At 42.9% G+C, this 14,413-nt stretch overlaps 1 protein-coding gene across 2 annotated transcripts; it reads right to left on the reverse strand.

Annotated features, from left to right (window-relative positions):
* Positions 1–2,058: 2,058 nt before the first annotated feature.
* Positions 2,059–12,863, reverse strand: ACOD1 (aconitate decarboxylase 1). Of its 2 annotated transcripts, XM_002712932.6 has the most exons (5): positions 12,811–12,863; positions 8,964–9,125; positions 6,827–6,916; positions 4,449–4,654; positions 2,059–3,577 (listed from the first exon to the last, which is right to left on the reverse strand). In XM_002712932.6, exons 1-5 carry the CDS (start codon positions 12,820–12,822, stop codon positions 2,605–2,607), a joined length of 1,443 nt encoding a protein of 480 aa, XP_002712978.3. In that variant the 5' UTR covers positions 12,823–12,863; the 3' UTR covers positions 2,059–2,604. The 2 variants fall into 2 exon arrangements, with proteins under 2 accessions (XP_002712978.3, XP_089159686.1); XM_089303560.1 differs by lacking the exon at positions 4,449–4,654.
* Between the last annotated feature and the right edge of the window lie 1,550 nt (positions 12,864–14,413).

Here is a 14,413-nt window from a genome sequence, read left to right on the forward strand (position 1 = left end):
TTGAGGTTCGGCTCACCTCGCGTTCCAGCGCTGGTGTGTTGAGTCTGCCGCTGGTGTCCCGAACTGTAAGCTCCCACGCTCTCCACGCAGGTCCGCTGTGAATCACGCATTCCGGAAGAGTTTCTTCTGCTGTTTCCTCCCCTACTCTTCCTTGAACCTGCAGTATCTCCACTTTTATTAAACTATCTCTCCCCGGACTATCAGTGTGCTCCCTTCCTATTCCGCCATCTTGCCTCCTCCCAATTTCTGAAACATGTTAAATATCTCAGTGTAGTAGATTATCTGTTGGCAGGTCAATATGATTAAGGTACATACAGGTCTAAAACTAATTTAGTTATTTAGCAATTTGAACTTAATCTGTAGTGATCAATTTATTTCTAATACATTTGGTTTCTAATGTCTAATATTAATGTTTATCCCAGATTTTGTTATCCATATTTCCCTTACTGTTTTGTACATTTCTGTATCTTTGTGTCTTGTGTAAAATCTATAACTGATTTTTAAAACTTTTGATGACTACTAAGAAAGATGAATACAATTAAAAATGGTAGCATGGACTTGATCAATTTAGAACTCTTTTCCAAGATGCATACTTTTTAAAAATGAAAAGATGAACCACAAAGTAGGAGAAAATATTTTCAAAATGTTTTTTTTTTTGACAGGCAGAGTGGACAGTGAGAGAGAGACAGAGAAAGGTCTTCCTTTTGCCGTTGGTTCACCCTCCAATGGCTGCTGAGGCTGGTGCACTGTGCTGATCCAAAGCCAGGAGCCAGGTGCTTCTCCTGGTCTCCCATGGGGGTGCAGGGCCCAAGGAGCTGGGCCATCTTCCACTGCACTCCCAGGCCACAGCAGAGAGCTGGCCTGGAAGAGGGGCAACCGGGACAGAATCCGGCACCCCGACCGGGACTAGAACCCGGTGTGCCAGTGCTGCTAGGTGGAGGATTAGCCTAGTGAGCTGTGGCGCCGGCCCAAAATATTTCTGATAAAGGTCTTAGACCCAGGGCCGGTGCCGCGGCTCACTTGGTTAATAGTCTGCCTGCTTCACCAGCATCCCATATGGGTGCCGGGTTCTGGTCCCAGTTGCTCCTCTTCCAGTCCAGTTCTCTGCTGTGGCCCGGGAGGGCAGTGGAGTGTGGCCCAAGTGCTTAGGTGCCTGCACCCACGTGGGAGACCAGGAAGAAGCACCTGGCTCCTGGCTTCGGATCGGCGCAGCGCCGGCTGTAGAGGCCGTTTGAGGGGTGAACCAATGGAGGGAAGACCTTTCTCTCTGTGTCTCTAACTCTACCTCTCAAAAAAAAAAAGTCTTAGACCCAGAATATATAAAGAACTCTTAGAACTCAACAGTAAGAAGATAACCAGATTGAAAGAACTGGCAAAAATGAAATCGGCAAGAATTGGTCATTTAGAGGAAAACATTAAAACTATGAGATAATTATACATTTACTATAATGGCTTAAATAAATCAACACTTCCAAGTTTTGGTGAGGGTAAGGAGGAACCAGAACACTCATCAATTGCTGGTGAAAATATAACATGATAGAGCTACTTTGGATAACAGGTTTTTACAAAGTTAAACATACATTGACCAAATGACCCAACATTGTCACAATTAGGTATCTACCCAAGGGAAATGGACATATATATCCACACAAAGACTTGAAAGTGAATGCTCGTAGAAGCACTATTTATAATGCCACAACCTGGGAACAACCCAACTGTCTATTAACTAGTTTATGAGTAAACAAAATATAATCAATCCAATGGAATGCTACTCAGCAATGAAAGATTAAAGTCCTGAAAGATACTGGAAGAATTGCAAAGCCAGTATGCTAAGTAAAAGAAGCCAGGTATATACTATATAATCTCATTTATGAAATTCCAAAAAAGACAAAACTATAGAAACAGAGATCATCATTTGCTAAGGACTGGAGGCAGGAAAGAGATTGATGGCAAGTGGATACAGGGTTTTTTTTTTTTTTTTGCATTGGAAGTATCCCCAGATTGGATTATGGTGATGTTTGTACAATTTCATGAAACTTAGCAAAACAGACAAATAAGTACTTGAAATGGATGATTTAATGATATGTAAACTAGACAGGAATAAAGCTAATAAACATGAACAAAGTTCAGATAATCTTTTTTTTAACTAGAGCATACAGTCTGCAGAGGCAAGCATGTCCATACACTATGGAGTGGTTGATAAGAACCACAGTCTCAGCAATCTGTTGATCATGATAGACCTGAACTCTTCTTCATTGACAGCAAATACAAAGTGTACCTTCTCTAGCCTTGAGGTTCATGAAGTTCATAAAGAATTCCTCTGAAAAGATTAATTTTACAAGCAAGTCACAGGTGACTCATTTCACCCTTAAGAATACTTCTCAAATCGACCTTTTTGTGTTTCTTGGATATTTATTTTCTTGATTTTGGCCAATTTGAACTATCCTGCAGAATTTAATGGACACGATTCCTTTCAGGTAATTCTTTCTGGAGTCTTTGTATTTTGTAACAGATATTCCTGGGCAGACCAAGCAGCACATCCTTTCTATATGGCAAGTCACTGACTCCCCTCCAAATGCCAAATCACTTAGAGGTTGATACGCCTCAGAGACTGCGGATGGAATGATCATAGGCTGAATAGTTCTGAAGAGGCCTCTGAGGAGAAGATCCTTTCAGAAGTGAGGTCAACACAGAGCAGTCCTCTAGGTCTTCCAGCTTCTCTACTACCTTCACAATACTTTCTGCTGTGTCATTGGGCAATGTCCTGGAAGTGTTGGCTCTGAACTTTTTCTGTAGATCCTCCTGGCTCAGTGGCTTCCTCCAGTGACCATAGAAGGTATCGCAGCGCTCGGTGAAGGTGACTCCACCCTTGAGGGTGACGCTCACCTCACAGTACAGCGTGTTGAAGCTTGGCAGGTTGTCCAAGGGGTGTTCCAGCTCTACCTTCTTGAGCAGCTCTCTCACCTGTGGCCTGTTGATCTGGGAATGGTGGAATGATGGGACCGTGACATCACCATCAAGCAGCATGGCACAGGCCACATACTGGAAGGAATGACGAGCTTCGTGCTCTGAGTCTGGGAAGGGCCTGTTGACATATGGGACATCTGGAATCCTGAGCACTATTCTCTGGATGTGGTCAATGGGAAGCTGGCCTCTGTCTGTTACAAGGCGCTTTCGCACAGATTCGGCTGCCTCAGCTACCCAGTGGGTAGCCAGATGGGCAGGAAATCGCTTGACAGCAACATCCTGCTGGTCCAGCAGCCAAGTGTAGGTAGCCAGGTTTGGAAGGACTTTGGGGGAATAATTGTCATAGAAGACCCCAAATCCAACCTTCAGGTCCAGGATCTGCTTGTTTGCTTGGAGACCCAGCATTGCCAGAAAAGCAGCTTCTACCCCAAACCTGGCAGCATTGCCAACATGAAGGGGCTTGGTCTGGGTGGCAGCATTTGCCATGGGTGCCCCGGCATGAGAAACGGCAATAGCCAGAGCCTCTTGGCACTTGGTCAGGCTGAGCCCTAGAAGCTTGGATGCAGCAGCAGCACTACCCAAAGCTCCTACCACCGAAGGGGGATGGAATCTGAAAATAAAGAAGCGGAGTTAGAGACGGACAAATCTTATCCACCAGCAAACAGTACGGCGTAGTGGTTGAGAACATTGATCATGGAGTCTTCCTGCCTGGGCTCAGATCTCGGCTGGTAGAAAGTTGTGTGGTCTTGGGAAAGTTAATCAACTTATGTACTTGCCTTTCATAAACTGATAATAATAATGTTTTATCTTGTAGAGTTTTGAGTCTTAAAGGAATTAACATGTTTTACAGTAGTGCTAACACATAATCAATTCTTTTAAAATGTCATTGTGAATAATTGCCAGAAAAGCTAAGGTTGTTAATTGCTGAAAGCTCAGCAAGTGAGTGTGAGGGTCTCGTAGGAACTGTGAAAGTTCAGAAACCAGTATTTCAGTGCAGGCCTCTTCTAGGAGGCCAAAACAAGTGACAAAATAAGCCTGAGGCTGCCTCCTCTCATGCAGCCAACATTAGGTCTGCAGGATGATTTGTCTGGGTTAGGATATTCTCAGTGTTCCCATCATCCTGAAGAAACCATGTGAATAGCAGAGTAGATTCTGCCTCAAGGATGAGAATAGGAATACTCAGAGTACCCCTGGGTACCAGAGGACATAAGTCACTTGGGATGACCAGCCCCAATTTACTTCATGGTCCCAGCTGCCTGATTGGCTCTCTAGACTGAAAGGAAAAATTTGAAAGGCATTCTCCAAGTCATACTTTGATATATAGGCAGGAGGTCTGGCATCTGAGTGGAATCGGCTTTTCTGTCAGCACTAATGTTCACATCCTCAACTGAGCTGTTTTCCAAGTTGAAGCTCTACAGAGGTCATGACTGACTGAGTAAGGGAATGTGGCCATCTCTTGATGTGGCAAATTCTCTCCATACCTCTTTGGTATGTTATTAGCTTCCTTGGAGAAATGCATTAACTGGCCTTGGACTTCAATTCCAATGTTGAAAGCCAGCAGCAAATCAAGGCCAGAAAACTTTGGACTCTGAGGCAGGGCTTCTGATAAAGCTGTGATGACAGGAAGGACAGCCCCAGAAGGGTGTGTGGCAGGGTGCCATGTATCGTCAAAGTCCATTGAGTGGATCTAGGTAAACAGATATAAACGACAAAAAAAGTATTTATTTGAATTAAATGGCTTTTTGGATCAGCAAGGATTTAGTTCAGCAACAGCTTTGATGTGAGATTTCTTGATCTAATTCTCATAAAATAAAACAGAACTGGCTGTGATTATAAATTGCACTGAAAACGCTGTCCCTCTCCCCAGAGGAGGGCAGGACCTTGGAGAGCAACTTGTGAGCTCTGAGGAGCTTGGTTCTTTATCTGCCACAGCCCACTGAAGATCTGTATTCTCTCCTTAAAAACAAAACTGGGGTGGGCCATTGGGTCAGCAGTTGAGACAATGTTTGGAACCCCTGTGTCCTGTATCAGAGTGCCTGTATTCAAGTCCCTGCTCTGGCTCCCACTTCGACCTTCCTGCTGATGCACACACTGGGAGGCAGCAGGTGATGGCGCAAGAGCTTGAGTCTCTGCCACCCACATGGGAGATCTGGGCTGAGTTTGTAGGTCATTTCTTAGGTCTAACCCAGCCCTGGCTGTCATGGGCATTTGGGGTGGTGAAGCAGTAGATGAATGATCTGTCTGTCACACACATATAAACACACATTCTCTCATTCTCATTCTCTCTCTCTGCATTTCAAATTAAATGAAAATAAAGTTGAAGAACTCTGCAGAATCAGTGGACTCTCCTTCTCCCTACCTCATCCTCTAAACAAGTCTCACTGAAAGTTTTTCATTTATTCTGTATCCTGTCATATTTGTGTACCTGTTTATTACAAAGTAATAACAAACTTTGAGAGAAGTTATAAGAACACGGGAACCCTGGAGCCCAGTTTTAAAAACCATTTCATGCTGTAAGGTTTTACTCCTCTTTATCCCAGCCATTCATCTATTTTGAAATAGTTGGTAATAACCAGAAGTTCATTTAAAAATATTTTATGTCTATTTGATATGGCTGGTGGATTTCCCACTGTTTGCTGGATGTTTCCTCCTGAATGCACCCCTGGGTTTGACTTTGAACATTCTGAAGTACTATCCCCATAAACCCTGAAAATCTATCAGAAGTCCCAGTATGTTCATGTCCGAACTACATATCTTAGACTGCCTCTGACATACAGCAAGAACACAAAATAATCTTCTATATGAAAATTGCTGGTTGATTTTTTTTTGTTCAGAAAATAGATACATAAGGATTTTATTCTTTATTGAATAATGAAGAGCATATTACTGAATGGAAAACAGCACCCACAACAAAGAACTGAAAAGGAATTATGTTTGGGTATTGAGTTACATATTTTTTTTTGCTATATACATTCAAAGGTTTAAATTTTGAATACCCTTGGGGGTTTTATCTAAATTCTTGCATTTCTTCCACTTCATGATTTATTTAAAAAATAGCAGATTATTGTAAAAGCATGACAACTGGGTCTGATATTGCGGTGCAGAAGTTAAGCTGCTGCTTGTGACACCACCATCCCATGTTGGAATTTTGGTTCATGTCCTGGGGGCTCTGCTTCCACTCCAGCTCCATGCATGTGCCAGGGAAAGCAGCAGAAGATGGCCTAAGTGCTTGTGCCCCTGACACCCATGAGTTCCTGGCTCCTATATCCCAGTCCCAGCTGTTGAGGCCATTTGGAGAGTGAACCAACAGATAAAAGATCTGTCTCTCCCTTTCCCTGTTTCTCTACCTTTAACATAAATAAAACGTCTTTTAAGAAAAACCGTGGGCCGGCGCTGTGGCTCACTTGGTTAATCCTCTACCTGCAGTGCCAGCATCCCTTATGGGCGCCAGGTTCTAGTCCCAGTTGCTCCTCTTCCAGTCCAGCTCTCTGCTGTGGCCCAGGAAGGCAGTGGAGAATGGCCCAAATGCTTGGGCGCCTGCACCTGTGTGGGAGACCAAGGAGAGGCTCCTGGCTCCTGGCTTTGGATAGGTGCAGCGCTGGCCGTAGCGGCCATTTGGGGAGTGAACCAACGGAAGGAAGACCTTTCTTTCTCTCTCTCACTGTCTAACTCTGTCAAAAAAAATGAAAGCTGAAATTAGTGTATACAATAGAGATCAGGCAATTTCTTCTCTGAACTTCAGTTATCTCATATCTGTGTCATCTATGCCATATTGAAGTTGGGGGCAATTCCTAAGACATTTCCTGGCACCAAAATTAGGATGATGGTCTAGTAGTTGGGAAAATGTAAAACTCCTTACAGCCACTCCATTAACAAAAGCAGCATATGTAGGTGGGAGCTTGATGTCTGGCTGACCCCAAACAGTGCTGGATACACTGGAAGTGTAGATCTGGAAGAGAAGACCAGTGGGACAGGGAGTGAGCACAGTATTCCAAGTCACCGTTTCAGGCTCTGTTATCTTTGGAGGTGTCATGTTAATGGTTATCACTTGAACCCTTTGTGCTAGTTGGAAGCTTTAGTCATTGGGTCACTCTCCTTGTACAAGAGTATGCAACTTTGTCCATGGGAAGGAGAAGAGATGCTGTGGCTCTATCACAGATTGGATCCAGAGTCTCAAAATGTTTTACTTCTTAGAGACGAGCACTGAGGAAGGTGAAGTGTGTATCCTATGGAGAGTGGACGGTGTGTCTCCCACATCCATATCTTCTGCTCTGGGTACCTGAGCAGCTTTTCTTTCAGAGAATCTTAAAGACTTTGCATAAACATATGGTCAATGGTAGATACTATTGCTTCTAAGGCAGGATAAAGTGTGCTTTCAGCTATAGGAATAAACTGAGATATTACTAGTATGTGGTTTTAAGGCAGTGACTTAGTAAAGGATATGGATGAATATTAAAACTAATATAATAACACCAAAAAGGAAACCTGTTGAAGTGAAATGGACACTATGGGAAACGGTGACTTGATCAGCATTGCCCTGACTGTTAATGAACAACTTAATACATTATCCCTCTTAGTAGTTTTTTTTGCCTGTTCTACTTAATGACTGGTTTAATTCTGTAATTAATACACAGTTATTCTTAAGTGTTGAAAATTAACTGAAATGTGATCCCTGTTAAACATAAGAGTGGGAATAAGAGAGGGAAGAGATGTATAATTTGGGACATGCTCAAGCTGACTTGCCCCAAATGGTAGAGTTAGAAACATACCAGGGGATTCCAATTCAATCCCATCAAGGTGGCATGTACCAATGCCATCTCACTAGTCCAAGTGATCAATTTCAGTTCACAATTGATCATAATGAAAGGACTAAGAGTCAAAGGGAGCACATAAACAAACTAGTACCTGCTAACACTAACCGATAGAATAAATAAAGGGGAGAGTGATCCAACATGGGAAGTGAGATACTCAGCAGACTCATAGAATGGCAGATGTCCTAAATAGCACTCTGGCCTCAGAATCAGCCCTAAAGGCATTCCAATCTGGCTGAAAAGCCCATGAGAGTATTTCAAGCATGGAAAGCCAAGACACTCTGGCAAAAGATCTCTGTGAGTGAGATCCCAGTGGAAAGAACAGGTCTTCAAAGAAGGAGGTACCTTTCTCTGAAGGGAGGAGAGAACCTCCACTTTGACTATGACCTTGTCTAAACAAGATAAGAGTCGGAGAACTCAGAGGGCTTCCATAGCCTTGGAAACTCATGACTGGAACATAGGGAGATTACTGATGCCATAGACAGGAGTGTCAATTGGTAAAGTCAACAACAGGAGTCACTGTGCACTTACTCCTCATGTAGGATCTCTGTCCTTAATGTGCTGTGCATTGAGATTTAATGCTATAATGAGTACTCAAACAATATATTTCACTTTGTGTTTCTATGGGGGTGCAAACTGTTGAAATCTTTACTTAATGCATACTAAACTGATCTTCTGTAAAAAAAAAAAAAAAATTATCAACTCCCAACTTGACTCTCACTGGGATTAAACATGACAATAGGTCTGCTCTGATTTCATCATCATTTAAAAAAATCATCTATTATTTTTCACTTTATGTTTCTGTGTGGGAGCAAACTGTTGAAATCCTTACTTAATGTATACTAAGCTGATCTTCTGTATATTAAGATAATCGAAAATGAATCTTGATGTGAATGGAAGGGGAAAGGGAGTTGTAAAGGGGAGGGTTGTGGGTGGGAGTGACGGTATGGGGGGGAAGCCATTGTAATCCATAAGTCGTACTTTGGAAATTTATATTCATTAAATAAAAGTTAAAAAAAAACTAATATGATAAAGCATAGAAAATCATAAACCATATAGAACATGCTATATTATAAAACAAAGGATAGAGTAAATGAAACATGTGTGCCCCCTCCCCCGGATTTATCCCAAAATATGCCTGTGTGCACACTTGACTTTTATCTTTGAAGCAGACTTTGAACTTACTTTACTGTATTGGCTGGCAATGTGAAACACTTCTGTATTGGTTCCCAGGAACCCCACGCCCAGAGTATCCAGAATCATCCTCTTGCTCCTTCGAATAACAGGATCTGTCAAGTGTCCCACTTTCAAGCCATGGATCATGTTGGCAAAGCTTTCTGTGACAGACTTTAAAGGGAAGGTGGTCAGTAGTGCTGCACTCCACTTCTTAATTTTGAGTAAGGAGTTTGGTTCCATTAGTGGAAACCCAGTAGATGAAGTTTAATTCAGGTTCTAAGAAATAATGTGTGTTAAACATCTACTCTGTATGAGGCATAGAATGAGGAAATGCACAGTAGCTGGTTTCTGTGCTCAGGTTAGTTAAGGACAGTGATGGAAAATAGTGAAGGTAATTATAGAAAGTCAAGAGAAGCAGGTGCAAGGGACAACTTGCCCAGTAAGAGGATAGCTGGCATTGGAGAGGGAGTAACTGCCATTTTTTAAGATACATACCCAGACTATGTGGAACATTTCAAATGCATTATCCAGTTAACACTCACAGATGGAGTTTATAGAGGTAGTTTATAGAGGTAACTAAAGGTAGTCTGAGTTTGGCACATTTCAGCTATAGAGCTGCATGTAGGAGACTGAGGTGGGAGGAAGGTGAATTTTCAGACTAGGGCTGAATGATGAACACTATGTCACTCTAAAGTTGATGACATGGATGGGAAGCCATTGCACTGCTTGAGAAAGTTAGACGTTCAATCAGAACTGTTTGCAAAGATCTCTGCATTCAACTATGTATTAAAATATATGCTCGTTTAAATTTTTTAAGAGTTATATGGTAGTATCCCCAAGCTATCTGCAGAAGTAAACAAAATTCCTGTCAGTTTTTCTAGGCCACTAAGTAACACAAATGACAAAGTTCAGGAAAAATGTACATCCCACAGTAAAACTACATAAGCTGTACAAATAAATAGGCAGTATGAAACACAGAGCCCACAAAGTGATAAATTATGAACTTTTTCCACAAAGATAAACAAAATACACAATGTTTAAAGTAACGAAAGGTACACTCATTATGAGATAGAATGACAAAATATACAAAAAAAAAATTGGGGTCTATTATACAGTCTTGATGAAAAACAATTCAAAAAACGGATGTTTAAGTAGATTAGCTAACCACAAGTTAACAAAATAAATGATATAGAAAGCAAGCTACAAACAATGATAAATACAAAAGGAAGTAAATGCATGAAGAAAAATGAGAATTTAATTCATGCCTAATGTGTGCCTTAGATGAAGTTAATAGAAATCGAGGTAAGCATGTTTTAAAGCAACAGGCTGTGAAGGTCCAGAATTGCTGAAAGACTTTGTTGATTTGCAACAGTCAATGAATCTACACGAGTCCCGGTCATAAATCAGGCTGCACTATGGAGTTCCCAGACCATCCTCGGAGGACACTTCACGGTCTCTCTCTACGGTGTCCCCGGTGTTCCACTCCAGTATTGCGGGCCAGGTCAGCATGCCAGGTCAGCATCCTCCACTGCTTTCCCAGGTGCATTAGCAGGGAGCTGGATTGAAAGTGAAGCAGCCAGGACTCAAACCACCAGCCATATAGGATGCTGGCCCTGCAGGTGGTGGGTTAACCTGCTATGCCTCATTAAAGCTCCAGCCTTAAAATCAAATTATTCAATGCATAGACAACTATTTTGTTTCTGTACATCTCCACAAGAGATATCTATTGTGTGTGGTTGAAAACATCCACTCAAGTCATGTTTCACTCTATGCCTGGACCTTAGTACCTCTTAGTCAATTTCAGCTGCTTCCCCTCCCTGTTACATTAAAAATCATTGTGCAACTTCCGTTGTCTTACTGAGCATCAGGTACCTCCCTTTAAACTGGTAGCTTTAGGGTGAGGGGTTATTGGATTGGGGCCCAGGCTGGCTGAGGCTCTCCAATTCTGAGCTCAGGGCCAGGGTACAGTTAGAGATGGAACCGGGGCCCATTTGAACATTCTTCAACGAAGCCTCAGGATAGTCCTATTCCTAGAGTCTCCAGAAAAAGTCCGCAGATGCCCGCCCTTCTTCAAAGGATAGGCTACTTTTTGTGTCTCTGAAGCTTTGGAAAAGAAATATGGAAAGAAGATGGCCGGGAGACAGAAGGGATGCTGGCAAAAACATTTCTGATTTGGGGAGAGGATAACGATAATGTTGAATTTCATGCTGCTGGACACTTGGGTAAACATCTTTGAGGGCAGATGGAGGAAGACAGGGAAGGAAAAATAGCAGGCTTGACAATCCGCTGGGTAAAACTTCTTTCAACTATTGAAAGGAGCCTTGGATTAGGTAAAAGAGCCTATTTTTCAGTCTCTTCCCATCCTCCCAGTTCCCACAGTTGTTCCATCTCTTCCGGGTTACATCTGGCCTGGGCTGCCTGATGGGGAAAGGTGTATGCCTGGGGAGTAGTGGGAAGTGGGTGCTGACATGGAACCTGGGAGGTGGCTGTGGCATCCATCCACATGAGACCATGCTGTTGGTGACTTATGAAGGTGGGACCCCAACAGATAAGTCCTGAACATGACCTCGTGAGCCAAAGAACAGATAGTCTTCTAGCCCCTGAAGGAAAGGAACATAAGAGGGGAGAGAAAAAAAACAACAGCTGTTCTGCTGTCTGGGAGCCACATGCCACTTTGTGGTTACAATATTTTCCCAGTCGGCTTACCTTTCTCATGGCACTTACAGATCTTTTTAGTTCAATACAATGATTAATGTAGGAATTAAAGCATAACAAATGTCATATAACCAGCAAATTCCACAAGTTCATTATTTGTCACTTTCCTTAGCTCTCTAAAATGCCCAACAAGAATGGTATGGTTTCTGTCTTAAAATCTTATCTTTGATGGGGAACTGTGACAGTAAATGCATAATCAAAAATGCACCCTGACAATATCAAATGGGCACACATCAAACTTGGAGGTTAATGGGAATGGGTGTTTAGTAGTTGAGCTGACTGTACCCCACGTCGGAGAACCTGGGTTTCTTATTCTTTAAAAAAAAAGAATTTTATTTATTTGAAAGACAGTTACGGAGAGGTAGAGAGGAAGGTAGAGGGAGGGAGGGTGGTAGAGAGAGAGGTCTTCGATTCCGCTGGTTCTCTTCCCAAATGACCACAATGGCCAGAGCTGAGCTGATCCGAAGCCAGGAGCCGGGAGCTTCTTCCAGGTCTCCCATGTAGGTGCAGGGACCCAAGGGCTTGGGCCATCTTCTACTGCTTTCCCAGGCCATAGCAGAGAGCTGGATCAGAAGAGGAGCAACCGGGACCAGAACCCGGCACCCATATAGGATTCTGGTGCTGCAGGCTGGGGCTTTACCCACTGTGCCACAGTGCCAGTCCCCTGGGAGAACCTGGATTTCATTCTGAGCTCTGGCTCCTGACTCCAGCTTCCTGCTGATGTGCATTTTGGGAGGCAGTGGTGTTGGCTCAAGTTACTGGATTCCACCTACATGGGAAACCTGGATTATGGTTTCCAGCTCGGTTTCAGCCCAACTTCTGCTATTGCAAGCATTTGCAGAGTAAACCAGCACACAGGAGTGTGCATTCTCTCCCTCCTCCTTAAAGACAAAATTTAGATTAAAATTCAATGAACTTGCATGATTTTATTCCTAATATGTATGACAATCAACCTCTTACTTGTACAATACTGTTGAAAAATAAGATGGAGTTAATTAGGTAGCCCAGAGGTTACGAGAAAAGCTCAAATGCCATTTTTGAAGCAGAAACTTTTAAGAGCAATAGTTCTTAAGGGAAGGGAAACTAAGGAAATTGAGAAAGGAAAAAGCTTGCTGGAAAAGCAATTCAAATGTCACAGTACCTTGAGCATCATGCTGTCCTAGAGCGGAAGGTTAGCTCAGGCGTGAGCTGGCTGAGTCACTCATTTGCTGGCTGACTGCCTTTATACCCTCCACTGCCCTGAAACATTTCCTTTCACTTTGCTCTGACTCTGGAATTTCCACAATTTCAACACCTCCCGGTTGAAGTCACTTGAACTTCCTCTGAAACGTTTTGCTGCTTTTGCTGGTGGATGAAGAATTAAATGAGGCTAGCAAGGGCATTAATGATGCACACGAAATTCCTTATGGGCATCAGAAAAGTAAATTTGTGATAAAACAAGGATTGCCTCTTGTGCCTAGATGCTGCATGTCCATGTCAGAATGATATTTACTCCTGCAATATTCCACTTTGAAAAAATTCATCTTAATGAATGTGTATGGGAAAAAACTTAGGAAAACTGCTACATACAGTTAAAAATCTGAAGTCTTGGTTATAAGATTAAAAATTGGACACTAGTGCCCCCAAATAGTGGATTGATGAAGTAAGATGTGGCATATGCAATTCTTAAGGCATATTTCTATTTTCCCTTTATACTTTACTCTCTCGATCTAGGGAGAAATGTGCCATTAGAAGTTCTTGGGGGTTTTTTGACAAAGAAGCTGGAGGGGGCATTTTCGGCTCGTATCCTTGCTTGTTCTTGAATCACTCTTTCTCTGTGTATCTCTGGTTCCTGTTCCTCTGCGTATCTCTGGTTCCTGTTCCTCTGCCTGGCTTCAGGGATGTACTGCCTGTCTCACTTGCTTCCTGCTGTTGCCTGAGTCTGCTTCAACATGGGTTATACAGGTTTGTAATTCATCCCCATAGCTAGGTTTGTGTAACCTTAACTCTGCCCACCTGGTACATGCCAGTCTCTTGGCCTGCCCTTGTCCTGGACAACAGATTTGCACTCATAGTGGGTCTAAAAGCCAGGTTATTTAAAAATCTGAGCCTGTTCTACATGTAGTGGCAGGATTTGTTTTGGGGAGGAATGCATGTCAATTTTAGAGGAAATCTCCATGAGCCTTAGGGGTTTACCCCAATCCTGTTATAGAAGGGAGTGTTGAGAGGAAAAAGAAGAGCTAGACTAATGTGCATGAGAATTCAAGATGCTATTTTTCTTGAGGGCAAGTAGTATCCATGGGAGATAATGTGGGTTGATTTTGCTTCTCTTGATTAGAACCTGTGGAAAAAGGGTATTGGGATCTGGAGATATGGCCAAGGGCAGGGTCAGTAGGAGCCATTATGGATTGGGATAATACCATGGCGATTGGTTAAGAGCTGCAGAAGGAGGTGCCCAGCAGGAAATTCTGTGTGAAAGGACACGAATAGACAGATTTAAAAAATGGTGAGGTTGAATATCTAATTTGAGGGCCAGCATTGTGGTGCAGCAGGTAAAGCCACATATATGAGATGCTGGTATCCCAAATAGTTGCTGGTTTGTGTCCTGACTGTTCTGCGTTGAAGCCAGTTTCCTAATAATGGCCTTGGAAAAGCAGTGGAAGATGCCCCAAGAGTCTGGGCCCCTGCCACCCAGGTGGGAGACTCAGATGAAGCTCCTGGCTTCACCCTGGCCCAGAGCTGCTCGTTGTGGCCATCTGGAGGAG

This window comes from Oryctolagus cuniculus, chromosome 9 (assembly GCF_051225735.1).
Source record: "Oryctolagus cuniculus isolate XC-2025 breed Fujian yellow rabbit chromosome 9, ASM5122573v1, whole genome shotgun sequence".
Lineage (NCBI taxonomy): Eukaryota > Metazoa > Chordata > Mammalia > Lagomorpha > Leporidae > Oryctolagus > Oryctolagus cuniculus.

What these genes read in the sequence shown, in the direction of transcription:
- ACOD1 (XM_002712932.6), bottom strand. An exon ending in CTTTTGTTAATGGAGTGGCT is followed by an intron (nt 4,655 to 6,826) that starts GTAAGGAGTTTT and finishes CTGTTTACCTAG; the next exon opens with ATCCACTCAATGGACTTTGA. An exon ending in GCTAATAACATACCAAAGAG is followed by an intron (nt 3,578 to 4,448) that starts GTATGGAGAGAA and finishes CTTTATTTTCAG; the next exon opens with ATTCCATCCCCCTTCGGTGG.